The following is a 15,472-nucleotide window of genomic DNA, read 5'->3' as shown; positions in this document are numbered from 1 at the left end:
AACAGAGTATGGAAGAGCAGTTTTTACACCTGTTTCATGTATAAGCAACCACCCTCCACAATTGTTTCAGTTTGGGTAAGTTAAAATACATCAAATACAAGCACTGACTGTATAACCTTTTTTATATTTTATAGTTTCTCATGAAATGGTACTTATTCTTTAAGGGACACAAAATGCTTTGATGTTAAGTAGAATTAAAAACTTTTTCACTGCATCAATTTATGAAGATAATTTTAATCTATGGATAAAGAGTGATCTCATTTTGCATTTCCTTAATCTGAAGAGAGTTACTTATAAAGAGCAGTTCCAGCTACTTCACTGGCACAGTAGCACCCTGAGTTAGACTTGGAGAGAAATGGACATGCTAAGTCACTCAGCTCAGCTGCTTCTTAAAATAGGCTTTGGGGTCTAATCTACATATTGAATTTGTTTCTATTCTACCAGATGTTAGAAGAGGGAAGTAGAAAGGAGTGAAGAGAATCTGCCACATGGAACATGAAAATTCCTTTTCTTTAGAAAGGTAAATGAAAAATGGTATTCCAGGATATCTCAAATTCAGTACAAAGTTAAATTAATATAAAGATATGACATATATCTATGTTAAACTACTTTTAGGAAGGGAACGGAGAATGCTTGAAAGTTAAATATGCATAGCTAGAGGACTGGGAATTATTACAGCAAGTACCTGGATAACCAAGGAACTATGAATGATCTTCTGTTATCATGGTTTGTAATACCAGATTTTAAAGAAAGTGATTACTTAAATATCTAACATTGAACCAAATCTTAAGGTTATGTAACTGTTGGATAGAGAAGAATGAATATTATCTTAACAATACATTAGCTGTATTCATTGGCTAATGACAGACAATTTATCTAGAGCTAAACACTGTCCTTTAAAAAGTAGTAAAGTGGATTTATGTCATTATCATTATTTATAAAAAGAAAATACTTCTTTGAGAAAAGTTCTCTCTGAAGAATGATTTCAAATGTCACATGTAAATGATATTTAAACACATGACTTTAAACAAGATTACTGATAGCAGACAGAAATTCCACAAAAGTGTGGGTAAGTCAAACACTAGAATGTCCTCCCAGATAAGGATAACTTAATTATCAATTGTATTAACTGCAGTTGGGCAATATGTATTAGGTACTTACCTTATCTGAAAGATTATCCCAGCCATAATTAAATGGACTTTCTAATGTATCCTGAGATATGGTGATCACCACCAAATTATAACAAGCTCTGGAAGAGTAGAGAAGAATGACTACAGAGCCTACGACGACAGTCTGGCATAGAGACATACCCTAAAAGAGATAAATATCATCCTCATGGTATTTTGCACATTGGTCATGACAACCTAGCTATTTATCCTCATATAATATGGTCATCTCTTGCAAAGCACTCCTAGAAAGCACTGAGGGTAAAGTAATACATGAATAGACAAGCTGGCAAAAGATCCAAAATTTAATTTATGCTAATATGAGAGGTAGTTTAGCCAGAATGAGAAAGAATGGAAAATAGAAGGATTAGTCCATTTGGTACACTTTATTTCTGATATAGTATGAGAATAGAAATTTAGTTCCTAGGCTATTTATTCCAATCTGTTAGAAAGTTAGTTCCCTATTGGTGGCATTGTGCTGATGACAAAATGACCTATGTGCTGGGATATACTTTCACATCCATAACATTTGAAGTCTATGGCTTTCACTATTTCCCCAAATATAGAAAACCTTTGTAACTTAGTGGCCCTCAAGTGTATTGTGTACATGGATAGGGTGTAATATCACAGCTTCCAGGAATTTTCAACCAGGGGTCTGTTTTCAATAAAACTGGTTTCCTTGGTAATCCTATATATTTTACCTTGTGCATTTAGAGCCATTATTCTGAGAGGTAATACCACTGCAAAAGAGGTTCACTGCAAATAACACTCAGTTCTGTGCTTTGAAAGTTTATGTTTGATTGTCACAAGATTAAGGGGGTAATTATGGCATTTAGCACCCAAGGTCCAGGGTTGCTAGATGACCTGCAATTCACTGGGGATTCTTTCACATAGGATTGCCCTCTGACCTTTCTGATGTTCAAGATGAGAAACCTGTCTATGATTACCTGGCCAGAACCTAACTGTTTTACATATAAACAAAGTTTATTTATGTTTGCATATTTTGAATACATGCTGAAGGTTCCAGAAAAACACACAATGTGTACATTGAGGGAAATTTGCAATTGTTTTGTTTAGACTTTTATCAAGAGTTCAAATATTTCAGAAAATCCTGATATTGATAGCAACACTGCTTGTAGTATATGTGGCCAATGCACACGTAACTGTATTTCAGCTGCCCCATTCATGATTTCTATCTAGATGCAAACATCTGACCCCAAGTTTATATCATGTCCCCAAGTTTATATATTGAAATAGTTATTAGCTCATTTTATTTCCTCCTTGTAAGTATGGCGATTATGTTAAATTTTATATGTGTAGTAGGTTAAAATCTATTAATTTCAGGATAGAAACAAGTCATTAAAAATGTTTGTTACTAGAAGAGTGCACTGGGCCTGGCAGGGGTGAGAATGTTATAACTGATTTCCTAGTAAGAATAACACATTTTAGAGGTACATGAGAAAAAAACACTAAAAAGATGAAAGATAGTTTGAAATATATTGAGATAGTAACAGAATACCTTCTTTGAGCTAACCCACTACCATAACAAAAAGCTTTTGTGATAATACATAAAATACTAAGTTTTTTTAAAAATTAAGGCTAAAATATTCACAGTATGAATTTTTATTTCTGTGAATCCAAAAGAAATGTAATAAAAAATCGAATCTAAAATCAGTCCAGATGTTTTACAAAAAAACTTGAGATGGGGTCTTATTATGTTGTCTAGGCTAGCCTCAAACTGCTGAGTGCAAATGATTCTCCTGCCTTAGCCTCCAGAGTAGTTGGGACTATTTAGGGCAGTACTTGGGTTTGAACTCAAGGCTGCGCCTTTGCTAGGCAGGTGCTCTACCACTTGAGCCACACCTCCAGTACTTTTTTCCTGTTAGTTATTTTTCTAACAGGTTCTCGTATTTTTTGCCTGGACCAGCCCGGACATTCATCCTATTTGTATCTCCTGTGTAGCTGGGATGACAGGCATGAGCCACCATATTCAACTTCTTATTGGTTGAGATGTGGGTTTCCTTAAATTTTTGCTTGCACTGGCCTGGAACCTCAATCCTCCTGATCTTTGCCTCCTGAGTATCTGGGTTATAGGCATGAGCCACAGTGTCCAGCTTAATTTTAAAAGTAATATATAATTAAAGAAAAGGTTACAAAGCAGAATGCTGTAAGCATTACCTAAAATAATAGATTTGTATTCACTGATTTGAGAAATAAAATAACTGTTGCAAAGAAAGATGCTAAATATGGAAAGACTGCTTAAACTTGCAAATTCTATAAGAATTTAAAAAATTGTGAGGAGAGAGCAAAGAAAAATACCAAAGCAATTAATAAATTAAAAAGAAATATACACATCACATACATAGAACAATGAAGGAAACCCATTGATTCAGAAAACAAGAGTCATCCTTCAAAACACAGGATAACAAGATGAAAAATGAAAATCCAGCACCTGTGTGGCTCAGATCTTTACCTAAAAACAGAACATTATTGTCAATCAAGAAAGTCCCCACATAAGCCCTTCCCTGTCAAGCCAATCCCCAAGATGCACATAATCCACTGCTTCTGTTGTTAAATTCATTTCTGCCTGTTTTAGTTCATATAAGTGAAGTCACAGAATATGAACTCTTTTGTAGGTTCCATTCACTCAGTATGCCATTAAGATTTATCCATGTTGTTGGATGTATCAGTAGTTATTCCTTTTTATTGCTGAGGGTGATCAATCTTCCTTGTTTGCTCAGGAGTTTCTTGGGTTTAGCACTTAAAGTCCTACACCTTGGAAAACTCCCAGGCAAACTGGGATAGTTAAACATACTAATTTCACGGATTTGTTTATATGAGTTTGTCTATCCATATTTCAGTGAATTTACAGCTTCTGTGAAGATTCTTGTACAAATATTTTGTGGATGTATGCTTTCACTTTTTTTGGACAAATACCTAAGAGTGGAATTGCTAGTTTCATATGGTAAGTATAAGTTTAGCTGCCTTAAAAAATTGCCAGATCTTTTCCCAAAATGGATGTACAATTTTATACTTCCAACAACATATGAGTTCCATTTGCTTCACTCAATTTTAATTTCAGCTGTGCCGGTGGAAGTGTAGAGATATTTTATTTTGAATTTGTCGTTCCCTGATTATTAATGATATTGGCCTATTGGCCTTTTGTATATCTTCTTTATGAAGAATCTATTCAAATCTTTTGACCATTTCTAGCTTGGGTCATCTTTTTTTAAAAAATCAGAGTTGGAGATTGTATATATGCTGGGCACCAGTTTCTTGTCAGATATGGGTATTGCCAGTATTTTCTTGAAGTCTGTGGCTGGCCTTTGTATTTTCTTAATCTTGATTTTTGAGGTGAAATTTTTTTCAACATTCTTATTAGTGTATATTAGTTGAACACAGGGCTTTCATTGTGACATTTCCATATATGCTTATAATGTATTGTAGTTAAATTCATCCCTTCTTGGATATGAAATTTTAAAGTTGAACTAAGTCTAATATATCAACTGTTCTTTTCTAATTATTATTTTCTATGACCCATCTAACAAATTTTTGCATATGTTCAAGTTATAAAGGTATTCTCCCCTGTTTTCTTTTAGATGCTTTCAGCTTTCCCTTTTAGATTTATGGACTATTTGAATCATTTTTGTGTATGTGTGAGCTGGATTTGGAGGTTCACTGTATTCCACATGGATATCCTGCTCCACTACTCCCAGTTAAAAAGAATGCTTTTTCTTCGTTGGATTGCTTTTAGCACCTTTATCAAAAATCCAAATCCATGTAAAGTCTGGATTGATTTCTAAACTTTTAATTCTGTTGTATGGGTCTACCTGTCTATCCTTTTTTTCCCCCAGTAACTGGGGTTTGAAGTCAGGTCCTTGCCCTTGCTAGGCAGCTGCTCCACCACTTGAGCCACATCCTCAACCCTTTTTCTTTAGTTATTTTTCACATAGATCTTGTGTTTTTGCCCAGAGACAGCCTCCAACTGTGATCCTCTACCCATGCTTCATGTGTAGCTGGGATTTTAGGTATATAACGTCATTGCCAACCTATTTGTTATGATGGTGGGGGATATCACTAACTTTTTGCTGGGCTGGCCTCAAACCTCGGTACTCCTGATCTCTATGCTTCTTGAGTAGTTGGGTGGTACTCAGTGTACCACCACACTGAGCCCTATTTGTCTATTTTTTAGGTCAGTAGCTTACTATCTTAATTATTACAGCTTTTTACTAAGGTTCAAAATCATGTAGCGTATGTTCAATTCTTTTTTCAAGGTTACTTTCTGCACTGTTGAATAGACTATTGATTAGCCATATGTGACTATTTATGTTTAAATGAAGTTAAAAGTTCAGTTCCGGTTATACTAGTCACCTTTTAAGTGCTCAAAAGTCTTACATGGCTAGTAACCATACTCAGCGTTACAGCTATAGAATATTTTCATCATCCCAGAAAGTTTTATGGAAAAGCACTACTCTAAAGCTGTATATATTCAAAGTGTACAACCTGATGAGTTTGTTAACTTGTCATTTTCTATTTTTAAAAATGCATGGTAAAGTTATTGCATTAAATTTATAGATTGAGAATTTCTAAATTAACAATACTTCATGGTTTTGTAATCCATGAACATGGTATGTCTCTTCACTCATTTAGGTCTTTAGCTTCAGCAATACTTTGTAGTTTTCAGGATAGAGGTATTGTTTGTTTTTGGAAAATTTATTCTTAAGTATCTCTTCCTTTTTAAATACTATTGTAACTGGTGTTTTCTGAACTTCATTTTGTAATAGATTCTTCCTGGCATATAAATGTTACAGTGTATTTTCCCATTTTGATCTTATTAAATTCACTTAATAGTTCTGGTGGCTGTTAAATAGATTCCTTAAGATGTTCTCTGTTAAATCATGTTATCTGCAATTGGAAGTGCTTTTACTTCTTTTCTTTTTTTTTTTTGAATAAGGCTCTCACTATAGTTTTGAACTCTTGATCCTCCATCAGCCTTCTAAATGTTGGGATTACAGGAGGGTGTCATCATTCCCAGCCAGTTATTCTTCTTAATTCTCAATTTTATACCTTTCACTTTATTGGAATATTGAACAGAAAAACGGTGAATATCCTTGCCTTATTCTTAGAGATAGGACATTTTAATATTTGCTTTTACCTTAGAGATAGGATATTTAATATTTAAGTATATTGATTATAATATTTAAGTAGGATATTGATTGTAGGGCTTTTTAAAATAGATGTCTTTTTATCCAATAGAGGCAATTTCCTTTTATTCTTTATTAGGTGGTTGTTTTTGTAATCATGAAGTGTTGAATTTTTTCAAATTCTTTTTCTACTTCTATTGAAATGATTATGTGGTTCTTCTTTGTTTTTCTCTTAATGTGGTGAATTACACTGCTTAAATTTTAAATGTTAAACCAATGTTGCTTTCCTGGATAAATCATCTCTTGGTCATGATGTTGATTAGTCTTTGAATCTGTGATTGTAAGGGATACTAGACCATAATTTGTTAATTTAGACAAAGAATCAATTTTGGCTTCAATTTCTCTATTGTGTCTTCCTTCCTTCTTTCCTTCCTCCCTCCTTTCCTTCTCTTCCCTCACTTCCTTCCTTCTTTTTCTTTTTTTTTATTGTTGTGCTGGGTGGGAGTACATTGTGGCACTTATAGATGTTCTTACAATAAATCAAATGTAACATACTTGAATTCACCCCAACCATCATCATTCTCCTTCATCGCCCCTCCTTTCTTCCTTTCTTCCTTCCTCCCTCCCTCCCTCCTTTCCTTCCTTCTCTCTCTCTCTATACTGAGGTTTCAACTCAGAACCCATCTTTCTCTCTCTGTCTCCCTGTTTCTCTCTCTGGTGGTACTGCTTGCTAGGCATTCTATTGTGTGTTTTCTGTTTCATTGATTTCTATTCTTATTTTTATTACTTTAGTCCTTTTACTTACTTTGGGCTTAGTTTTTTGGTTTTGGTTTTTTGGTACTTTTCCCCATTTTCCCTTCCCCAGTTCCTAAGAAGGAAACTTAGGTCATTGATTTTTATTATCTTTCTTATTGTCTTTTTTTATTTGTTTGCTTGCAGTACTGGAGCTTAAATGCAGGGCCTACTACACTTTGAGCCACTACACCAGCCCTTTTTTGTGAAGGGTTTTTTTTGAGATAGAGTCTCACGAACTATTTGTCTCTGCTGGCTTCGAACTGTGATCCTCCTGACCTCTGCCTCCTGAGTAGCTAGGATTACAGCTGTGAGGCACCAGCACCCAGCCTTATTTTCTAATATAGTACTTAAAGCTATACTTTTCCCTTCAAGCATTATTTAGCTGATATATTGTGTTTCATTAGCCTTCAGTTTGAAATATTTTTAAATTTCCCTTGTGATTTCTTTTACCCATGGATTACTTAGAATTATGTTGTATATAATTTTCATGTATCTATCTATACCAACCATTACTATGTACTTATATTATTAATGTCTAATTGCATTGTGACCAGAGAACATTCTCTGATTCCAGTCCTTTTGAATGTGTTCAGACATGCTTTAAAGTCAATTTTATGCTTTATTTTGATGACTATGTTCAATGGAAAGGAATGTGTATTCTACAGTTATTGTGCAACAATTAGCTCAAAGGTATGGTGTTTAGATTTCCTACGTCTATTGATGTTTTATCAGTTTCTGAGGATGGGATATTAAAATCTCTGACCACGATTCAAGATGGAATTCAAGTTTGTCTATTTTTTTGCCTTTATTTCTTACTATTTTAGCTTCATGCCCACATTGTTGGCTATTATGTCTTCTTGATGAAATGTACCTCTTTGTATTTGGTAATATTCTATGCTTTCTCATGATATGTACATTTTTATATCTGATAATACTGTGTCTTAAAATCCATTTTATCTGATAATAATGTAGCCTTCTATGCTTAGTGAATGCATAATATATTAGTTTCCATCTTTTTTATTTTCAACTATCTAGATAGATGAAGGGTGCTTTATATTTGAAGCACATTCAGGGGGCAAGGATATAGATGACTTTAAAAAATCATTTTGACAGTCTACTTTCTAACCATTGGCATTTAATATAATTAGTGGTATGTTTGGGTTTAGAACTTACATTTTACTATGTGTTTTCTGTTTGCCTCTCTTGTATTTTGTGTTACTCAAGGGCAGAAGTTCTTAACTATTTAAAAGAATACTATGATTTTACTTGCCTTTTTTGGGGTCTCATTCTCTTTTGAGTGTACAGTAGAGTTTGTCAGAGACTACAAGATATGTGATGTTATCACTCTGTGTGCATGTGTATGCCTGTGTTTTTCTATAATTTCTGAACGTAGTAGAATTAGTGTGTAAATATGTGCATTTTCAGACATTAACTCAGTTTGTTCTGTGGACTTTCACTTGCCTTTTTTCAGTTATACCTACCATACCCACTGAAACCCTTTATTGTTCAATAAAATTTATTTTGAAATTCTAAAATTCTTACACCTACGTGGAAAACAAGAATATGTATACAATATGGATGTTTTATGATTTAGAAATTTCTTCAAAAACTTACAAAATTTAACTTGATATAAAACTCATTTTAGAACTTAATATTTACTCTAAAATGAAAAATAGTTATATATTTCTCATATTTAAGAATGTGTCATTGTCTTAGCATGTGAGTTAGTGTTCAATGGGTACAAAGTTTTGTATGAGACGAGAAGATCGTTCTGGGAGTGGACAGTGGTGATGGCTGAGCAACAACATGAATGCACTTAATGCCATTGAACTGTGCACTTACAGTGGTTAAAATGGCAAATGTCATGTTCTGTATATTTTAGCACAATTAAAAACTTTCCTAATACACAGCTTCTTTGTTTACCTTGAAGATGCTGAGAAAGATGAAAGTGTCAGAGAGCTCTCTGACTCAATAAGAAGAGGAATCTACCTCAAAGGAACTATGGAAACTTAAATAAGAAACAGAACTATCTTTCAGTAGGCTTTATAAATGTTAAGAATTTACCTTTTATGTCTTCTGTAACAGAACATTTGTGAATAGTACTATGGTCCAAGCAGCATCATTTTGAGACCAATCATTCAGAGCTTAAAGCAAAAGGAATTGAAAATTTAAATGCAGGTGTGATGAATGCTTTAAACATCAAATATTGTTTTCATAACTTTTCATATTAAATGAAAGAGCCATTGAAACATTTTACAGGCTACAAATGTAACTTATTTCACAGTGATTGTTTTCTTCACTGCCATGCACTCTAATTAAAAGAGAAAGTCTAACTTAAGAATATCCTGATGAAGCAGTGAAAATATTTAATATTAACCTTAGATAACTTGTCTATTACTATTGCATGTGATGAGATGTGCCCCTAGAGCAGTTCTTCATGCTGATATACAGTGTTTGTCTTAAAGAAAACCACTTGTGTGATTGTTTAACCTGGGAGTGGAAACAGCCCTTTTGTCATAGAACACCACTTTTTACTTGACAGACAACTATGGTAGACAAACAATGGTTGTTCACACTTGGCAAGTGGGTATATATATTTTTTCAAAAATGAACAAAATGTGCCTATCACTTCAAAAAAGCATCTGGCAGTATTTATTGCCAAGGATAAAATTTGAACTTTCAAGTAAAAATTAGAATTTTGGGAAACTTGTACACACTTGTATCCATGATTGACAGCTTTCCCAAACTAAACTTTTCCGAGGAGGTGGTATGTTATATTAACATGTGATTTTGGACGTTATCTAATGAAATAAATCAACATTTTGAAGATCTGTGACCACTGTTTTCCAAATGATCAAAGCATGATCTTATAAAATTTTCAAAGTGCTAGATAGACCAATGAAGAATACAAAAACTTCACTAATACAGTTTTTGATTTCACATGGCAACTAACCTTTAAGAAGCCTCTGCTTCTGAACTTTCTTATAGTGTTAAAGGAGTATCCACAATTATCTGAAAAGTCTTTTAAAATTCTCCATTTTCTAACTACATATATGTATGAAGATGGATTCATATATTTCAACCTAAACAACATGATAACACATTGAATGCAGAGCAGACATGAAAATTCAGGTCTTGTGATCCTTAATATTTTTGGAGTCTGATGGGGTCTCAGGACAACGAAGTTTGATAATCAATGTGCTAGCTATTACAATGTATATATCCTTAACTTTCTACAATCTTACCCTTATCCTTTATGCTGTAGTTGTTACAAATAGCATATAGACCTATATATTACAGCTACATGTGTAAACCTCACATTTTAATTTTTGCTTTGCACAGTCATATATTTAAAGAAATTAAGAAATTATATTTACCCACATATTTACTATTTCCTGTGTTCTTCATTCCTTCTTGAAAAGCTGGAATTCACTTCAGTCTGTAGAATTTTCTTAGCATTTCATGTAATGCAGGTTGACTACGTGAGTTTTGTTTTATTTCTTTGTTGTTCTTTAAGATTATTTTCACTGGATATAGACTTCAGAATTGACAGATTTTTTCCTTTCAGCATTTAAACATGTTTCCATTTCTTCTGGCCTCCATTAGTTGTGATGAGAAGACAGCATTTGGATTAAGTCTATACGTTTTTCTCTGATTGCTCTCAAGATTTTATCTAGTTTTAGTTTGAAGCAACATGACTATGATGGGCTCTGATGAAGTTTTCTTTGTACTTATCCTGATTTGGATTGCTGAGCTTCTTAACACTGTACATTTATGACTTTCAACAAAATTGGAAAATTTACGTCATTTCTTCAAATATTTTTTCAACTTTCTTTTCTTCCCCTTTCTTTTGGTTATGCTAATTACATATAATTAGATCCTGAGGCTTTCCTCATTTTATTGTTATCTTTCCCATCCCCACCCTCTTTGGTTCTTCCTGACTGGATAATTTCTATTGATACATCTTTAAGCTAACTGATTTTTCCCTTCTTATCTAACCCGCTGGGAGTGACTGATTTTTTTAAGTACTAGTTTTAAATTCTAGAATTTCCATTTTTTATAGTTTCTTTTTCCTTTGAGATTTCTTGTTTATTTATCTAAGTATCTTTTCCTTTATATCCTCCAGCATATTATAAAAAATTTGTCTGATAAATCTACAATCTAGGTCATTTTTTTGGGGGGGAGGGATTATCTCCTTTGATTGCTTTTGAGTTTTGCTTTTTGACTCTTGAATATGAGTACACCCTTCTTACTTATTCATATGTCTAGTAACTTTGGATTATGTCCTAGATATTGTAAGTAACATATTTTAAAGAGTTTGGATTCCATTATATTCCTCAGGCAAGCTTTTTTTTTTTTTTAAAGCAAACAACAAATCTGTCTAGACTCAGATCCCAAACTGTTTCTACTGCATAGAATAGCAGCTGAAATCTCAGTCTAAGTCCTTTATCATTAATTGTGCTACTTGGACTCTGTCTTGCACATGAGAAGGTCAGCATCAGACAAAAACGGCAGAGTTTATAATCAGAAAATGGGGTTTCTTCTATCTGCTTGTCTTCTTTCTGGGGTTTCCCATTTGCTTTTCACCTGAAATTACTAGAATTTTACCTTCTGATTTTTCAAAGTCAGTAGAACAGTATTTCTTGAAGTTTTGGCTGCCCCATGGATGGAAAGGACCTTCCCTTAGACTAGATGCTGTTAAAAACAGGAAGCTCACTCATTGTCATTTCCTTATTCTAAGTGTTGCTCTCCAATGCCTGCAGGGCTTTTCATATTTTGTGTTGAATTTATCATTGCTGTCTGTAGAAGTTTGATCCAGTAAGAGCAATCTCAGTCATTTCATCAGAAGCAGAATCCTGCACATATTTCTTCAAATCATCTCATGAATGCTACTTCTGTTTTGAAATTAAGGTGCTCAACTAAGCATTAAAGATAAGAAAATAAACTATTCTCAATAAATTACAAATATGTTTTGATAATTATAAGGCCTGGACAGTTTTATGCTTTGAAGACAATGAACTCTCTGGTTCCTGTAACCCTGACATTATGTAGATGGCTTTTATTGGGTGGGCCTTCTGGTCAGGGAAAAAAAAAAATCAATTCTGAAAGTGCTGACTAGGACAGTAGAGTCTAGAAATAAAAAAATGACTTGAGTTTAGGAGTAGAGAAAAGATATAAACCCAAATGTAAGTAGGAATTTTTCAAATGGGTAAGTGTGTGGTGAATCAGCTCAGCAAAAGAAAACTGTAAATACAACTTGGAATATAACAACTAAGGCAGCAAACTAAAGAATATCCACAGCTTGAAATGGACAGAGCAATCCCAGTAACTCAAGAGAGAAATGATATCAGAATATTGGAATGGGGACAATCATAGCTATTTCAGGGGGTGATGCAGTTTATATTTTCCATTATTCACAAATCCTAGTTAAGTTCTATTTCAGAGTGATAGAAGAGAGACATTAACATTATTTTAATCTTTCTTTCTTTTCCTCCTCCTCCTCTTTCTCCTTATTTTCTTCTTCTGGCAGTACTGGGGTTTGAACTCAGGGCCTTGTTAGATAAGTGCTATATCACTTGTGCCACACCTCCAGCCCCCAGTCTTTCTTTAGGTATAGCCTAAATAACCATAGACCAAATGCTTCACTCTTATAGCATCTTTTGGTCTGTATGAATGACTAGGAGTATAGTCTGGTTAAATGCTACTATGTGTCTGAAAGATGCTGATGCTGCTTTTCATCCCAATACATTAAATAATAAAGATCAGGGATTGAATAAATCTGGAACTGGAAGGTTCATATATTCACAAATTTATATGTCCGCCTGATATCCTCAAGGGATTGGTTCTAGGACATCCATGGATACTATATACTTTAAATCATGTCTAGATTATTTATAATACCTAATACAATTTAAACACTATAAAAATAGTCAATATACTGTATTGTTCTGGGAATAACAATAAGAAAAAAGTCTGTACATGTTCAGTAAAGATGCATTTTTCACTCCAAATACCTTTGGATCTACAGTTGACTGAACTGGCAGATGTAGATCCTATGGATATAAAGCACTGGGCTGACTATAATTAAAACTGCTAGGAATTATCTGCAAATGGCAGGCCAGGATGGGGGACAAGCTGATTTTGTATAAGAGACAGTGATTCTTCCAAGATTCTTCAGATAATGAAATTGTACATGTCCCTGGCCAGACATATATGCTTAAAAGCTTAACATTTTTTCTCATACAGTTTTGTTTGTTTTGTGGTATAGGTCATTAAATTTAGGGCCTTGCACTTGCTAGGTAAACATTCTACCACTTGAGTCTTGCCCCAAGTCCTTTTGCTTTCAGTTTGTTTTTCAAATAGGTTCTCACACTAATTTTGCCTGGGCTGATCTTGAACTGTGATCCTCCTACTTCAGCCTTCTGAATAGCTATAGCTGGGATTATAGACATGGCCCAAAATTATATTTCTTCTGTATTCCTATAAGTATTCCTTTTTATGAAATGGGAAGTAATACTATAATAAAAATATTTCTGTTAGCATGCATTTTAATGTTAAAAATTATAATTCTGACAAAAAGAAAATTGACTCAAGTGTACCACAGAAATCATACAAAGGCAACTAGCAATAACATTTTTTTTCAGTGTTAGCAAGTAAACCCAGGGCCTGAGTTACCCCCCAGCCCTAAAAAGAAACTTAATGGGAGAAAAAGACTAACACAAACAATTGTGTTAGTAAATGTAAACTGTTTGTGCTACTCTATAAAAAGAGGGTGCTCACTAACAATTAAAAAACAAACTATAATATTTTGTCTAAGTTAAGGAGACATACTCAAAATGTTAGCATTAGATGAAACTTTAAAAGACAGTATTGAGTATACAATGCCAATGAAAACATGAGAAAACTGAGATTACAGTAAAAGATACAATAGAGTTCCAAACAAAAATACCCACAATTAAAAAGGTCATTATTACAGTGCTTGCTTCGGTAGCACAAATATTAAAACTGGAATGATACATGACCCCTGTGTGAGGATGCCAGGCAAATTTGTAAAGCATTCCATATCTTTACATTTCTGAGCAAAGAAGTTTCCCTGTTCTCATGGGGCTTCCTTTCTCTTGGGATAGATAAAGATCCAAGGTTAAAAAATTAAGATGGGGCCATTTCATAATTTCAACATTTGTTCCAAAAATTACTAAGAAAAACAAGTTAAATATTAGGTGAAGTGTAATCCATCAGAAACTTCAACCCTTACAAAAATCAGAGGAAGGTACATAAGTAGTCATTAAACTATTCTTTAAACTATTTAAAAGAGAAATCAGTTATTTTTATTCTTTCTTAAGGGCCACTCTTCCATTTGAAAATTTTATTAAATATATAGAACCTCTTTCCAGATAAATTTGCCAATGTTTTCAGGCAGCCAAGAATTCTGGAAGCTAGGTTAGCACCCCTTTGAACCGTAACAGCTAATGTAAGCACTTCCTAAGTGGGAGGTGTTATACTAAGCACTGTCTATGCATTTATATTTAGTCCTTCTAGCAACCTTATGAGGTAGCTATTTCTCTTACCCTCATGGCAAGCCAGGAGATCAACACTATCCTTCTCTCCATTTCACAGATCAGGAAAGTGAAGCTTAGAGATGCTATTAGTTGCCCAAGGTCACACAGCCTATAAGCAGCAGAGCAGGGATTTACACCCTTATCTCTCTGATCTCAGGTTTCCACCATTTAATCCCTAAGACACACTGTCTCTCACTAAGGTCTTTCTGTATTAATTTCAAAAAACTGACATACCAGAAAAAAGAAGTATAAACACATCCAAAAGTGTATTTAATCCCATTTTAATTCATATTACTTTTGTTGCAAAACGTAATTTGAAGTAGTTACAGAGATACACACAAAATAAAAAATATGGGAATAAAAAGTAAATACGGGAATGTGTATGTAGGTGTGTGAGATGAAATTTGAGGTAGAACCAGAACAAAAATGGATATAAAAAGTTCATTTATCATGATCGATGTGAGTCAATCTGCCTCTGAACAACATAGTGAAAAAGAAAGAAGGATTTAATCAACACTGGTTTTCCTGGTACTGAATCTGAGAAAAAGATCTTTTCTCAGGACATTGTGTAGATGATACTCTCAAAATATCGCACAAGGATGGCTTTAGAATAAACCTTTTTTAAAAAAATTTACAGGTCTCCTGGTAAGAATAAATCTTTCTTATAAGAAATTTCAGTGTAGGCCAAGCATGATGTCAAAGTATAGAACAGAGAAGACAACTCTATCCAGGGTAAGATGGAGTCTTAGTTCAAAACTGCAGTGGTCTGGACTGAGCTGGGCATCAAATGTACAATAGATGGTGAAAC

The 15,472-nt window shown here is 33.8% G+C and overlaps 1 protein-coding gene and 1 pseudogene across 2 annotated transcripts in view; one reads left to right on the top strand and one right to left on the bottom strand.

The window, feature by feature from the left end:
- The window catches only part of Gpr137c (G protein-coupled receptor 137C), a 56,429-nt gene that overhangs the window by 4,145 nt on the left and 36,812 nt on the right, over positions 1-15,472 (bottom strand). For both annotated transcript variants that reach the window (XM_020160054.2, XM_074067953.1), the window contains exon 4: positions 1,162-1,311. In XM_020160054.2, the coding sequence (XP_020015643.2) occupies positions 1,162-1,311 (150 nt within the window). The remainder of the gene's footprint in view (positions 1-1,161; positions 1,312-15,472) is intronic.
- LOC141422083 (U6 spliceosomal RNA) lies at positions 14,081-14,174 on the top strand (annotated as a pseudogene).

The sequence above is a fragment of the Castor canadensis genome, chromosome 3 (genome assembly GCF_047511655.1).
Source record: "Castor canadensis chromosome 3, mCasCan1.hap1v2, whole genome shotgun sequence".
Taxonomy (NCBI): domain Eukaryota; kingdom Metazoa; phylum Chordata; class Mammalia; order Rodentia; family Castoridae; genus Castor; species Castor canadensis.
The sequence above is the reverse complement of the archived record's forward strand: the minus strand, read 5'-3'. Positions and strand labels throughout refer to the sequence as shown.